General features: G+C 38.0%; 1 protein-coding gene across 1 annotated transcript in view; it reads left to right on the top strand.

Moving 5' to 3' along the window:
- The window catches only part of SORCS3 (sortilin related VPS10 domain containing receptor 3), a 677,010-nt gene that overhangs the window by 409,918 nt on the left and 250,821 nt on the right, over positions 1-16,271 (top strand). The window contains exon 5 of the mRNA XM_004611975.2: positions 15,859-15,932. Coding sequence (XP_004612032.2) covers positions 15,859-15,932 — 74 coding nt within the window. The remainder of the gene's footprint in view (positions 1-15,858; positions 15,933-16,271) is intronic.

The raw sequence follows: 16,271 nt of genomic DNA, 5'->3' as shown, positions 1-16,271 counted from the left end.
TTGAGCTTCCATATGACTTCTCAATACCACTTCTGGGAATATATCCCAAGAATGCAAAAGAGCACAGTAGAAATGACATCCGTACCTATATATTTATTGCAGCACTGTTTACAATAGCCAAAATATGGAAACAACCCGAGTGCCCTAAAACAGATGACTGGTTAAAGAAACTTTGGTACATCTACACAATGGAATGTTATGCCGCTGTTAGGAGAGATAAGTCATGGAATTTGCTTATAAATGGATAAACATAGAGAGTATCATGCTAAGTGAAATGAGTCAGAAAGAGAGGGACAGACATAGAGAGACTGCACTCATTTGTGGAGTGTAGGGTAGCATCACATAAGGCTGACACCCAAGGACCATAGATTCAAGGGCCAGGGGGATTGCCCCATAGCTGGAAGACTGCTTCATGAGCAGAGGGGAGAAGGCAGATGGAATAATCAAGGGATCACTAATAAAATAATGGCTGGAGGAACCAGTTGTGATGGGAGATGCATGCTGAAAGTAGATAATGGACCAAACATGATGACCTCTCAGTGTCTGTGTTGCAAGTTATAATGCCCAAAAGTAGAGAGAGAGTATGGGGAATATTGTCTGCCCTAGAGGCAGGGCGAGGGTGGGAAATGGGGGTATATCCGGGATATTGGTGGTGGGGAATTTGCACTGGTGGAGGGATGGATGTTTGATTATTTTGAGATTGTATACCAAACATGAAAGCTTTTGATTATCTCACAGTGATTCAATAAAATTTTAAAAATTAAAAAAATTTATTTAGCATAGTGTCTGATACCTAATATGTGTGTTGGGTACTCTGATGATGATGTTGATGATTATCATGATAATGAATTTTGAGCTTTTGATGTTAGTAAAAAGACAGGACTAAGGGATATGAAAGCAATCCAGGAGGAACTCAGGACAGAATCCCTCTGAGCCTATCTGTTAACAAATACTAATTATGATATTCTAAGGACAGGGATTGAAAAACTTCATATATATCAGGACTGAATAGGAAGTATGTCAGGTTTCTCCAGCCATATGGGTTCTGTTCCAAGGGCTTGATTCTAAGTGAATGAATGTGATTAGAGAAACCGGTGGATTCTAGGTTGTCTGTTTCTGGTTTAGACCAGTGGTACTTAACCCCGTATGCATATCAGAAACATCTAAATAGCTTTAATATCTCTTAGGCCTATTAGTCTAGTCTATTTCCAGAGATTCTGATTTAGTTATTTCAAGATGAGGTACAGTCATCAGTTGTTTAATACTCCCAAAAAACTCTAATGCAAGTTGAAAACTGTCAGTCTGGATCATTAAACCCTGAATGGAAGAACTGCACAGCAGTTACTATTTTCCTGCCACCACCCAGCTCCCTTCACACCCTATTTTAGTACCTAGGGATCAGCACAGTTTGAGGGCTTCTAGCAAGGGTTAGTCAGGCTGCGGTAACTCCCTCTTGCTTAATGCACAGACCGTATTACTTTGGTATCTGGAGGGAACTCTAATTATCTGTGTAATAAATGCATTGTACTTTCAGGGAACACAGTCCAGCTGTTCCTGTGCATTTTAGCTGAGGCTATGCTTTTTTGCTATTTAATTGTGTTCCAGCATTGGCAGTTGGACAGAATAGTGTTTGGAGTGGAAGCAGTCTGGCTATTTCTTTTGTTACAACTATAGATTCTGGAATAGAAGTAGGAATGGGTTCCTGGGAGCCTAGAGGTGTCTGAGTTAAGGTCAAATCTTTCTTTTCCAAAAAATTCTAGAATAAGCTTATTACACTGCCATCTCTAAGGACCTTCGAATATTAGGCTGGACCTACCTGGTCTACCTGATACGGAGGTAGAACCTGAATGAAGTTATGAATGTGAACACAGTTTTAAATGTCCAGACTCTTCCTTATGAATTATTTAGAATAATTTCTCAGTGCATGGCTCCCCAGAACTTACATTAGAGTCATTTGATACATTCTAAACTGCCAATTTCTTTTTTTTTTTTGGGTCACACCCAGCGATGCTCAGGGGTTACTCCTGGCTTTGCACTCAGGAATTACTCCTGGCAGTGCTTGGGGGACCATATGGGATGCCGGGGATCGAACCCGGGTTGGCCGCGTGCAAGGCAAACGCCCTACCCGCTGTGCTATCGCTCCGGCCCCAAAACTGCCAATTTCTAAACACTACTTTTGACACCTGGAATGAGAATTTCTGGAGAAAGCAGATCTCGGATTTATGTATTTATTAGAGTATGTGGGTAATTAAAATTTGAGGGCTACTCTTCTGGCAAAAGTCCTGAGCTATAAGAACAGTGAGACTGTATAATTTCAAGTCTCTCTTAGGTCATTGATAGAACAAAGTCTTGAATATAAGTTTCTTATTAACTTACTACTGCTGTGTAACTCTCTCTACACACAGAGATTTAAAACAATAAACATGCATTATTGCTCACAAGTCTGTAGGTTAGTTGAGTGCGGCTATGCTTTTCAGTCTCAGCTAGACTCACTCATCTTTGTGTAGTCACTGAGAGTTGAGTTAGTACTTATGCACTTTAACCAGTCTATTTCTTACGTTTAGAGCTCAACTAGCTGTGTACTATTCTGAGATGACTGCATCCTGGATTCTTATTCATGTGGCCTTTCACTTCCACTAACTATCACACATTTTCTTATCTTAGGGAAACAGCATTCAGAAGTTTTGGAAGGTTTAGGATTATGAATATAGCCCAGGGGGCACATGCTTTGCATCATAAGGCCCTGGATGCCATCTCTGGCACTGTATAACTCCCAAATACCACTGGATGTAGCCTTGGAGGCCTCTGGGAAGCCCTGATGTGGCCTTTCTGGCCCACAGCTTCATTGAAATCCAGCAACACTACTGTGTTTCCAGACCTTACATTGAACTGCCGAGCCCAGCGGGCTGATTATTGCCAGAAGTGGTCTCCTGGCTCCTGAGCATGACTTGGGAAGTGAAGATTGGAAGTGTCCAAAGTATTTTTAGGTCCTTCTCTTTTAACTAGGGTATGTCTACCTCTACTGCATTCTGGTTCCTAATTAAGATGTGAGATGGTAAATCATGATCTCAAAGAGGCAGTCTAAAAGATGGCAGTGTAAAAGTCCTTTTCCAAGTGACTTGATCAAAGTCTGCCATACAGAGGCCTAGGTCTTTGACACACATCATTGGTGTACCTTGAAAACAATTTGCCAGCATTTATAAGTATTGGGGAGAGCATTAGTAGTCAATATTGCTTCTGGGTACTAATCCTAGGATTAATACTTTTGGATAAAGAATTCACAGTAATGTGTTTGAAAGGACCCAAGAAGTCATTGGTTTAAACCCCACATGACACTTTAATTTCCTGATAGTATCACCTTAATGAAAGTGCTCATTTGTCTTCTACTCAAGCACATCCCTTAGCTCCCTGGAGAATTTGTCAGGAGAGGCAGTTTTTTCCTGCCTCAGGGTTTTCTTTCCATTAGAATATTATTTCTCTCATCAGGTTGCCTTATACTTATGTCTTGAACCTATCCTTTCATTTTTTTTCCTGCTCTCTGAAGTGGCACCAAAGTCCCACTACACGCCATTGAAGATCCTTTCCTGAAATTTGAAAGCACTTATAAACTCCTGTGTGCATTGGTCAGCTTTCGGTGATAACAATCCCAAATGCCTAGCTCCCTTGTGATTCAGATAATTTCCTTGAAAACACTTATTTCTCTTAGGCAGGCAGGTATTTGGAATGAACACTGGTTATAGGATCAAATGTCCTGAAGTTTGCTTTGAGATTTATAAAACCCCAGAGGGCCTCCAGGATACCTGGGCAGAAATAGCCATCTGACAGTCTATTGTGAGGCAATTAAAATGGATATCATATAGAAATACCTGTAAGAGCCACATCCTTCATAAATGTGAGATTCTTTTTTCTTCTTTTTTTCCCCTCATACTATACTTCTGAAAGTACAGCCTTTGAAGTAGTACTATTTTTCCTTAGTATCTTGAGTTTGAATTCACTACTAGATCTTATGGTGACCTATTAATTCTACATCACAACAAATTTAAATGTATACCTGGGGATAGGTTTCAGCTGGTGTTTCACATGATAAGGATAGAAAAGTTGTCATTTCTGTCAAATTAAAGCAGGAACTATTGTTTTAATATACAAATTTAAGTGAAGTAAGTGACCTAAAAACGTGAGATTTTCATTTTCCCCAACTCTTTCAGATGCAGGTCTTTGGAAAGGAAAAACAAACTGAACTTGAAAAAGAGTTAAGGACAAATCAAACACAGGGAAGGCAATAAAATAAATGTTAATAATAGGATGTGATGTGAAACCAAAACCATTAAAGATAGTGAAAACACAGGTGAGAATAAGATGTGGTTCAGAACAGATACAGTCATCTCACAAAAGAATATTAGCTTTTATGTTCAAAGGGTACAGCTTAATAGGTGATGTTCTGAATTGCAATGTATAAAAATGAATAGAATTTGATTGCTAAGGAAAATGGCCAAGAGACTTGGGCCATGGAGACAAAAGGATGGATTTTGGTAAATACTATGTAAATTGTTTGTAAGATTGTCTGGTGTGATATTAGCTCAGAAAATACTATTCAGTATAAAAGAGGGTAAAATGATTTGTGAAAATGATTTGTAAATAAGTATGCTAGATAAATTCAAGGTAGTGTTATTCATTTATGGTGTACACAAATGAGCTATTATTCCTGTAAGCTTATATTAACATCTTTTTTTTTCTTTCAAAAATCAAGGCGTTAACCCCCCAAAGCTCAGGTAGTAAAAAGATTATGGAGTGGAGCTTAGGGTCCTGAATTTAAATCGCAGCTGTAGAATTAACTGTGTTATCTGAATCAAGTTATTTAGATTCTCTGAGACTCAGATTCCCCATGTGTGACAAGAATTGTCCATATTGCCTCTAATATCACTCTCAGTATCACTTCATTATTCTATGATTTTATGTTTTAGATTCTCTGTGTTTTGGACTTCCCATTGACGGTTTGTGTAGAGGAGTCAGGATTTCAGATGGGACTATCCAGGAGTCTCTGATATATTTGGAGAGATTATGTGATGTGGGAGTGTATAAGTGAATGAATAAATCAATATTTGGATGAATTCAGTGGAAACAATTCAGTTTATGAGAGAAAGTTGTTATTAAAAATGTGACTGGACATTGAGTGCTAAATATGAGAAAAGAGATGGAATTACAGAACACGCTTCCTTTTGTAAAGTTCTTTTTGTGTTTTATTAATTTGTTTTCAAAATAGTCCTTTGTTTTTACTATACTGTCCATACTACATATGTCCCTCTCCAAAGGTCATTGCCTTGAGGGAGACTTACATGAAACCACCATGGGTTGTCTTCAGTTATTAAGCTCAGAATTTTGGCATAGGCACTAAGAAATGACTGTTTCCCATCATAGAACCTGGACTTCAAGGCTGCCTAAACCATTCTTGCTATCTCTTCTCCTGGTTTTCAAATGAGGGCTTAAAGATGCACCCATGGGACCAGTGGGAGAAAGTCAAGTCTGACAGAGGTAGTATCTTTCCTCAGGATCCACATCTTTTAGAAGTTTGTAAAAAAATGTATTTTTTTCTAATTATAGTATCTTATAAAACAGACTGTTGCATAGTTGGGATTTTAAAGAATTGTAGACTTGAAAATATTGACTGTATTTCTCATGACTTAAGGTCAAACACCTAGGTACCTGGTGAAAGGTTATAGTTCACTGGAGATGTTTGATCAAACACTTCTAGAAATACTGAAGTTTTTAACCATGTTTCTACTATTTTATGATATCCTGTGTCCTCATAATTTCCTTCCTTCCTTCCTCCCTTCCTTCCATCCTCCCTCCCTCCCTCCCTCCCTCCCTCCCTCCCTCCCTCCCTCCCTCCCTCCCTCTCTCTCTCTCCTTCTCTTTCTTTCTTTCTTTCTTTCTTTCTTTCTTTCTTTCTTTCTTTCTTTCTTTCTTTCTTTCTTTCTTTCTTTCTTTCTTTCTTTCTTTCTTTCTTTCTTTCTTTCTTTCTTTCTTTCTTTCTTTCTTTCTTTCCTTCTTTCTTTCTTTCTTGTGCTCAGGCTTACTCCTGACTACACTCAGCGATCATTCCTGGTAAATTCAAGGGAACATATCGGATGCCAGGGATTGACCTGGGTTGGCTGCTTGCAAGGCACTCAGGCCCTTTCTCACCAATTTCTTTTATTAATACCATTTATGAATTGCTTCCAAAAGTATTTGTGTTATTCTCCAGGGCTATTCAGTTCAGGACTGGGCCTCTTCCGCCAGAGTCCCCATTTTCCAGTAGCTAGGCAGTCACTCCAGAAACTGTGTAATCCCATCAACGATCAACATACAGAGACTATAAAAACAAGCTCCTCGACATCTGATAGCCTAGTTCTCCCTATTGAAGAACCTGGCAAGCTACCGAGAGTTTACTGCCTGCATGGGAGAGCCTGGCAAGATCCCCATGGCGTATTCATGTGCCAAATATAGAAACAATGATGGGTCTCATTCCCCTGACCCCAAAGAACCTCTAATACAGCACCATTGGGAAGTACGAGTAAAAAGAGGCTGCCAAAATCACAGAGCTAGGATGAATGGAGATGTTACTGGGCCCCCACGAGCAAATTATTGATCAATGGGATGACAGTGACAGTGACAGTGTATTTTATTAAGTCACTATAATTTACAAAGTTGTTTTTAGTTGAACTTCAGGGATACAATGTTCCAACACCAATTCATAACCAATGTTAATTTTCCTTCATCATTGTACCCAGTTTCCCTCCCATCTATCCCTGCCTTCTTCCTCAACAGGAACATTTTTAAGTTTGGTTGAAGTTTGATCTCATGCTTTCAATTTTCTTGAGTCTATGGCCCAGATATATAATGTATCCCTATACGCCAATTCTTTCATTGTTGGTTCTGTGATTTTTGCCTTTTTGGGATTTGAGAAAGGGTGTTTTGAAATGTGATGAACTAATGCCTTTCTGCTTTTATACACATTCTATATTCAAATTTTATTTTTTCCCCTTTATACCCATGCTTTTGTAGGGCTATTTACTCCTCTCCCTCTGAAAATCTTTATTTGACCTTGTTTGAATCCTTTTCCATTTCTGTTCATTCTCCTCTTAGATGTGAAAGGGAGACCAGAGTACACTGATCTAGGGCCAAGTGAGTTGTACTTTTGTAGGAGGATGAGATAATGTTTGTTTGATTTCCAACATCATTCCTAATGACTAGATTTTTTTCACCTTTGTTAGGGACTGTGTTTGGGGGACTTATCCTTTTGGCCAGGACCAACTCCTATTCATTCATTATGACTCAACTTATGGCCCAGTTCCAACCTACTCAAACTGACCTCTCCTTTCTGTGAGTTCTCTCAGTACTCCTCTTCCTCAGGTAATACAGCTTCCCCTATGTTGGGTTGTGCTTACCCTTTGGCATGTTTATTTTCCTATCCAGATTTTTAATAACTGGAGATCAGAGAACTCTGAATTCTTTCTTCATCACTATATACTCACATAAGTTACATATGTTGCTAGACATTACATATGCTAGGTGCTCAATTAATACTGGTCATTTTAATGAGAGAAATGTTTTGTGTTACTTGATTACAGAAAGTATTTCCAAAAATCCCAAACCTCAGTTATTTACTTTATCAAAGGATAAGAAGCATAATGCAAAGATGATGAATCTTATCATTCATACTTATCATATCATATCTTATCATATCTTATCACATCTTATCATATAATTTCCTATCTCAGTCTTGGAAATGGTATAGGAAAGTACTTTGGGTCAGGCTACAAGAGAAAATATGGGACACCTAGTAAAATTTGGATTTTAGATAAATATTGTTTCTTTAAAAAGGTGCATATCCCTAATATTTCTCAGAAAACATATACATGAAATATTATTATTATTATTATTATTATTATTATTATTATTATTATTAGGTTTGGGGGGTGGCACCTTGCTGTTCTGCAGGGCTTACTCCTCTGTGCTAAGAGATCAGTCCTGTGGAGGGGCTCAGGGAACTCTTTGTGGCGGGAAAGATTGAACCCAATTTGCTGCATGCAAGGCAAGAGACTGACCTATGCACTTGACAGTACAATACAATGACTGTCAAGTTGACACGAGGCGTGGAGTAGCGTTGGGATGGGAAGGGATCTCAGAACACTAGTGGAGGGGAGGGGATATTGGTATAGGAATTGGTATTGAATTATTGTATGCAGATAACTATCAGTAACTTTGTAAACTGTGATTCTTTAATGTTTTTTTTTATTTTAAAAGGATATTTTTTAAAATTGGAAATTGAGTTTCTTGGATTTTGCATTTTTTAAATTGTTAAATCTGTCAGCCCTGTTTCAGTTTAATTATCCCCCTGTGGCCTCCCCCCTCCCTTACCTGCATTGCCCCAGTTGTCTCCACCAAGTGGGTCTATGTTGACACTTATGCTCCGGTCACCCTATCAGGGACTTCAAGCAACATCTAGCCACCTGGATCAAGATGTGTCCTATTCACAGAACCTGCAGTATCTTGTAAAATGTTTGTCAATCATGGAAAATGGGAGACTCCTAGAGGGAGCTGCCTTTTCAGGTTCCCTGCAAACAGTCTCGCCTGACTCTACTGTATTAGAGCCCCTGTTGAGCTAAGGGACTGCGTGGCCCCTCCCCATGGAGCCTGAACATGCTGCACTTATTCTTCAGTCTAATGGTCAACTGTCATCTGCCAAGCAGTTCGACAGTGCCAATGTATTTTCCTTAAGGTTTAGAGAAGCCTGAAACATATTTTTTGAATTCCAGTGTCTATCAAAAATAAGAAAACAAAAGATAACCTGAGAACTCCACGTTTCAATAAAAATATGGGAAAAAAATTGGCTAATCAAAGAAATTCATCTTGTGCTGTGTCAGCAAAAAATAAGCTAATGTCTAAAGAATCCAAAGCAGCCGTACATTTCTTAGGCTTCCCTCCCATTGTCCCATTAGGGCTTGAGACTTTTGTTTAATTGAATTTAGATACCATAATTTACTAAGTTTTTTTGCAATTTTATTTCAGGCATATGATGTTCTCCCCACAATGTGCCTACCCATGACCCCGTCACTGTCACTGTTACTGTCATCCCATTGCTCATCGATTTGCTCGAGCGGGCACCAGTAACATCTCCATTGTGAGACTTGTTACTGTTTTTGGCATATCAAATACGCACGGGTAGCTTGCCAGGCTCTGCCCTGTGTGTGAGATACTCTCGGTAGCTTGCTGGGTTCTCCCAGAAGGGTGGAGGAATCGAACTCAGGTTGGTCATGTGCAAGGCGAATGCCCTACCCGCTGCACTATCACTCCAGCCCCCAATGACCCTATATCTCTACCAATTACCTCAGAATCCCCCCACCTCCATTAAACTGTTAAAAGCCCTTAGTTTGTGTATTGACAGGTCCTACCCCAAAGCATAGAGCTTTGACTCAATAACATTCCATCAATCACTTGTTAAAGTTAAAGAATAAGTGATTTCATTAGTGTAAGTCAGTAGAGGAAGAAGAAACCACTATGGCAAAAATCTAACAGTAAGAAAGAAAACTGGTGCCTTCTACAATAGAATGGTTTGGCGAGATGAATGCCTATGTCACTCTTTATAAAGATACCTATGGAGTAGGGGCTGGTAGTACAGCGGGTAGGGCATTTGCCTTGCATGCGGCCGACCGGGATTCGATTCCCAGCATCTCATATGGTCCCCTGAGCACCACCAGGAATAAATCCTGAATGCACAGCCAGGAGTAACCCCTGTGCATTGCTGGGTGCGACCCAAAAAGCAAAAAAAGAAATGCCTGTGGGATACATTCCCTATATCTCCTGAGGTCAAAGGGATGGCTGTGGAGGATAGAAACTCTTGTTTGGGTATTGAGAGCTTTGGGAAACATTGGCTGAGATTAGTTTCCATTAGTATCAAGAAAGAGATTTTTTTTAAGAAAAGAATTTTGTAGGAAAAAGCCAAATGACATGATGGAAAGGATTCTGTCCTCTCTACCATAAATAGTGTCACAACTAGAGGTTCCTCCCTGAAGCCCTATATAACCTGGCCAAGCCTCCTGCTGTCTCTGTGGCTATCATGGAAATCCATGCAGACACTCTTATTTTGCTCATAAACTAGATTCATTTTTATTGAAAGACTACAACAACCGTAACTACCATAGATTTTTAATAAAAAGAATTAGGACAAGTAATATGTTAAGTTGAACTTGGGTATGTGGGAGAGCTTTTAATATCAAGGTATGTCCAAACTAGCTTTCGTTCTTAAAAGAATCTGAAGTGAGCACACAAACCTCCCATCAAATGTATATTTCTCCTCCTCTTATTTAATTCATTTTCTACCATATGATTTTTATAAGTTAATTTTTTTCCCTTAGAAAATATCCTGAGTGGCTCTCTCCATCTTTGGAGGAGCCCGCGTTCTTTCTTGAGCGTGTTACTCCTACTGCTTTTTCCTTTTCCACTTATCTCTTCCTCCTTCCCTAAGACCTTCTAAATAAAGTCTGTTACTTCACAAAAAAAAATATCCTGAGTGTGTGGTGAAAGTGTGTAACACAGAGTAATGGAGGCAAACAAGAGTTAAGCTTTTAACCATGGGTCCAATTCTCTGATAATGTCCCACGCTTCCTATTCCTGGTGATTGGTGTGAGATAACTGTTTTCACTTTCCAGTACTGCTCAAACAAAGTACCAGAAACTCAATGCCTTCAAGCATTAGGAATTTATTGTCCAACAATTACGAGTCTTGAAATACAAGGCAGGTGCTGTCAGAAGCACGCTCCTGGCAAATGCTTTAAGGGTGTCCTTCCATGCATCTCTTAACTTTTGGTGATTTGCCAGTAGCCTCCTTGAATTCCCTTGGCTTATGGATTTTTTATTTCCATCCTATGCCTTCACATGGGATTCTTCCTAAATGTCTTTACATCTTCCCTGTATTACTCTTGTATGCATGAATTTCTCCCTGGGATGCTCTAAGAGTTATGAGCCCCAAGTCTCTTGGGCTCTCCACAGAACAGAAATGTTACTAAGGCAAAATAAAAGAAGTCAATTGTGTTATTAATAATTTTTGAGCTGTGCCCAAGGAAGAAATCCCAGGGCAGTTTCTCCAGACTGGCTCTCCAAAAGATATTCCAGAACCTTTTTAATGACGGAAAAGTGGGAGAGAAGTGATATCTAAACATGTTGAGATGGGGGAGAGGAAGCTGGGCACACAGTTTCAGTCAACAGAACATACATATTCATAGGTACCATGTCTCTTTAACATGTTAAATATCTAACCTGGATGTGATTTTTCAGTTGAACATGCAATGAGTGGGAAGGGTCCACACCAAAATTCAGCTGTTTGAGTCCAGTTCCTTCTGCTGAGTTAACACCTGTGGCTCACACTTGAACATGGTTTAATTAATACAATGGCAGAAACAGTGCCGGTGTGTTTTCATTCATGCTTCCTCTGAATTCCTTTTGAGTTTATAAAGAGGCTTTGTGGTTGTGGCAGAGCTAGGATTCTGAAAAACTTCCTTATTTTATTTCATCAGCAGCATTGTATCAGGGCACACCCCAATTTAACTTTCACTTGTTATATCTGCAAATACCTTATTTCCAACTGAGGCCATGTTCTAAAATACTGGGGGTGAGACTTTAACATATCTTTGTTCTGGGGGAATGCAATTCAACTCATAACCTAATGCTCTCCTATTCTTCTTTGAACTTAAGCTTTCTAGATAAAAACCTGTGGTTCTTCCTGTGGGATGTTTTATTGATTAAATTGCCTCTGTAGTTCTCACATCACAGATACTTTTCACTGACAGGCTGATGAAATTAGGGAACTAAGAACAGAATCAATAAGGAAAAGAGTGTATGTTCTTTCATATTTTCCAGCTGTACTAGTGATTCATTTGTGACTGTGTGAGTGTTTGTGTGTGTTGCTAATTAATATGTACTTGTTAGGAGAAAGGAGACCATGATAGATGATGAATAAAAGGGAGGAGAAGAGATAGATTATTCTTAGCTAAAAGCTGAAAAATTATGTCCTATAGGGAAAGAGCATGATGAGATTGATCTGGAGGAGAATGTGGTATCAGATGTGTAGCGTAATCTAAAGGAAAGATGATTTAAAAGGTTAGCAAACACACTGTTAATAGATATTTTTTGATTTTCTATTGGTTTACAATGTAATAGAGATTAACCCCTTAGTTTTGTGTACATTCCTCATCACATCCACATCTAATTTGAGTCACACCATCAAAATAAATACAGTATACTATTTTCCTTCCTTCTTTACCCCTTCTCTCTGGCAATCATATGTTTTTTAGATTTTAAGAGTTACTTTTGTTGAAAACACTTTTATCGTACATGAAACACATAAAATTCAAGCCACTTAGGATTATATAAACACCATTTTGGTAAATATTTTCCTTGTCTGTCCAAGGGAGGATCCACCACTATGGATCCACTACAATACAGTTTTGTGAAATACCATTTTTGTAAAATATGCCACATTTCTTTATCTAATTCCAACTTGAAATTTCTGTCCTTAGTTTTTAAAGAACTAATTTAAAATATAAATGCACATATTATATTAATGTTATTATAAAATTATGTAAAAATGTAGACATGTTTTACTATCCAAATATATATTAATTGTAAAGAAATGAAAACAATGAAAATTTGTAAAAGCATATATAATTTACCTATTATTCCAGAACTAAGAATTAACCATTACTGATTTTTTTAACTATTCTATTTCAAATTTCTGCAGTCCTTTAAATCAAGTTAATGAATACAGATATAAATATATTTCTTTTTTAAGGTATAAATATATTTCTAAATAAATAACATCATGATTATTTTAGCATCATTAACAATCTTATAAATATCATTACTTGATTATTTTCAATTATGAAAATAAATCATGTTCATGATCATTTTGACAATCAGAATAACAAAAAAGAGAAAGTCACAATGGCCTTTATCTCTTACCATTGCAGAGATAACCAATACTAATATTATGACACCTATTGCCAAGCAATATAATTGTCTGCAGTTCTGATTTCCACACTTCGGACATTTTCAACCCTGTAATCTCCACATATACTTCAGTGCTTGGAACATAGTAGTAGCTTGATACACTTGAGTGAGAGAAGAAATGATACAAATGTATGAATGAGGAGACTGCATATATTTGTTTCAGACTCAGCAAGTTACCACAGATTGAGAGACAAGGTAGCTAACCCAAGTCCCTTAATGAATAGGGGACCGCTCTTTCTGTTCATCTGAATCAGCCTGTAGGCAGAGAATTCAATTTAATTTTTCTCCCATCAGTCAAACTGAAGAGCTGAAAAAGCAAAACCAGAGATAGGGGAGGTGAGGTGGAACAGGCATGGATGAGATCAGCATCTGATCTCTTGTTCTTTCTTGGCTGGGAAAAGCATAAGAGGAGACAGCCATGCTTCTTCTCCCAGGGGCAAGTCCCAGCAGGTGCTGAAGTAGATGACATCCTGCCACTACCAGGGGCATCTCTGATGGAAGGACTAATAACTTTCCCAGGGGATTGAGACTCCAAGAGTTAGTATGACCTCCATAGCTTGTCCCTGACCTATATCTAGAGTTTGCCACAGAGGAAGAAACAATTATCCTAGAATTTATTTGAAAGACTTTGGAACTCTTCTGGCTATGATTGGAATTAGGACAGACAGAGAATCTATCTTTGGGTAATAGAAAGCTCCAGTATCTTAATTGGGAAACATGTATCTTACATCTGAGCATTTGTCCTTAAGACACCTGCCATGAGAAGGAGAGTGATCCGTTTCTTAAATCCCTGCATGGAAAATTCAGTCCTTACAATAAAGTGTGCCTAATTTTTTACAGTGGAAAGGTTCAGTCCTCACATACTTCTTCATTCTCCCATCTCCTTCAATATGAATATGGATAATGACAGATGTAGAAACATTCAGAAATCGATAGATGGATGGAGAAACAAAAAGATGAAAAGATTACCCCCACCTCTTTTGGTTCAACATATGTCATCACAACTCTTTTCTTCTAAAGTCTCTCCTGTTGATCAACCAAAAACTTTGACTATGTTGACATCATTGTTCTAATTGTCTTCTCTCCCAACTAAAATCTTTACCCACCCTCACTCCTACAGCCTATCTCTAAAATCTTACCTTAAGATCTCTTTCTTAGCCTTACCCAATTTACACCTTTGGTATGGAATATTCATGTGTATATCTAAGGGTCAGGAAACAATTCCATTTTTTTGTTTCCTGAAGAGTGGAGTATGATTATGTTTACTCAGTAATTTATGGGTATAAGGATAGCATAGGTTTATTCACTAAGTTTCTGAATTGAGAAAGTGTAATGATAATCACAGCACTAGGCATAATGGACAATAGTTTTATCTATTTTTTCATGCTCAGATAGGAGACATATACTGTAGTGTTTAGCGTTCATGTACTGAGAGACCCATTTAGATAAATACCATGAGAGTTTGTTTAGAGTAGAAATGTGATAAAATTTATCAGTACCTGCATTCTTTTCTATTTGTAACTGTCTTTGTAAGGCTCAAAACCATGTGAAAGTACAGCATCATATATTATTGTTATTCCATTATCAGCAAGATTCATAAATCATATTTCCTTATATTCAATTTAAAATAGACCCTCATGTTGCTAAGCAGTCTCTTAGACATATACAGCTCTTTCCCTTATGTGATTCAAAGTAATAATACTCTACATGCCATTAGCAAATGTAGAGTCTGACTCTGTCATCCATTTGGGTATTTTTTATGTTCCAAAAGCCCTGGAACTCTTCTGGAATATTTTTTTATTTCAATAGTTGCTATTCTTTCTTATCTGCTTTTTTAAATGATTGATTTTAGCACCACATATTTAGTAAACTCTTTAACTGTATTCAAAAATCAAAAAACACAGCTATATAATGTCAATAAATTTAAAATATACAACTATATGTTACTCTATGATAAGCTCTCAATTGAAGCAAAATATGTGTGAGCTGAGATGGTAAGCAAATGAGAGGGTATAGTAGTCAGAAAAGGTTTGTGTAACAGACACACTTGAGCTGACCCAACTTGGAGGGACAATTTTTCCTTATGTGTCAGAGTGACTTTGTCCTTGGCGTATGAAAAATCCACGGCATTCTTCATGAGCCTCATATAGCATTAAAGAGCCCATTTCATTTAGCAACAGTGAAAAATAAAAAAAAGAGCATGATATTTCACAGATAATGTTGACTTAGATACCAGAGGATGAGCATTTTGCACATAATCTCATTTCCCCAATAGTACATCAACTTAATCCTTATTTTCATCTCCACTGCTGTCATGAACATAATAGTGTATCCAACAAATATTTTGTTTTTGGTTTATGTGCCACACCTAGCAGTGCTCAGATAATACACCTGGTTCAGTTCTCAGAGATAACCACAATCAGTGCTCAGGGTCCATATGGGGTACTGGGTATCAAACTTACCCATAGGCAAGGCGAGTGTCTTACCCACCCTATTATTGCTCTAACCTAAATAATTTTAAGTAAATGTTGCTAATGTATTTTAGATGTAGTTAAGGTATATGGAAATTTTAAAGATACATAATAATTTTATGAAATATTTTACCTCCAAATAGAACAATATATGGAATTATATATAAATATGTTTATACTATGTTTAAAAATGTCATTCATATTTTTATCATTATAAAACAGGTGCTATCTTGGTGTCATAGGCGCATGGTGCATTGGAATCTTTATCTGCTGGGGGAAGACATATGTAGTTATGCTAACTGTGATCTTGATGCTTATATTATATTCACTTTGTTGTTTTGTAGCTCTACAGCTCCATGGACTTCGGAAGACGATGGCAACTGGTGCATGAACGCATCACGCCTAACAGATTTTACTGGTAAGCCCCATCTGCAAACTCACCAAGCTCTCAAATATGGAATTATGAGGCGACATAGACAATACTTGACATCTTTGTCACTTCAACACTTGAGGCCACACATATTCTAACTCTTTACTACTCAAAGTGTGGTTCATAGATCAGGAACATTAAGCGTCCCCTGGAAGCTTATGGAAAATCTCCAGCAAGACTTACTGAGCATCTGGTAGGGCACTTGCCTTCATGTGGCTGGTCCTTTCTCTGGCATTGCATCTGGTCCCTGGAGCACTCCCAGGAATGATCACTGAGCACAGAGTCAGCGTGAGTCCTAGCATTACCAGGTGTGGCCCTAAAACAACA

This window comes from Sorex araneus, chromosome 11 (assembly GCF_027595985.1).
Source record: "Sorex araneus isolate mSorAra2 chromosome 11, mSorAra2.pri, whole genome shotgun sequence".
Lineage (NCBI taxonomy): Eukaryota > Metazoa > Chordata > Mammalia > Eulipotyphla > Soricidae > Sorex > Sorex araneus.
This window is presented reverse-complemented; position numbering and strand designations above follow the sequence as displayed.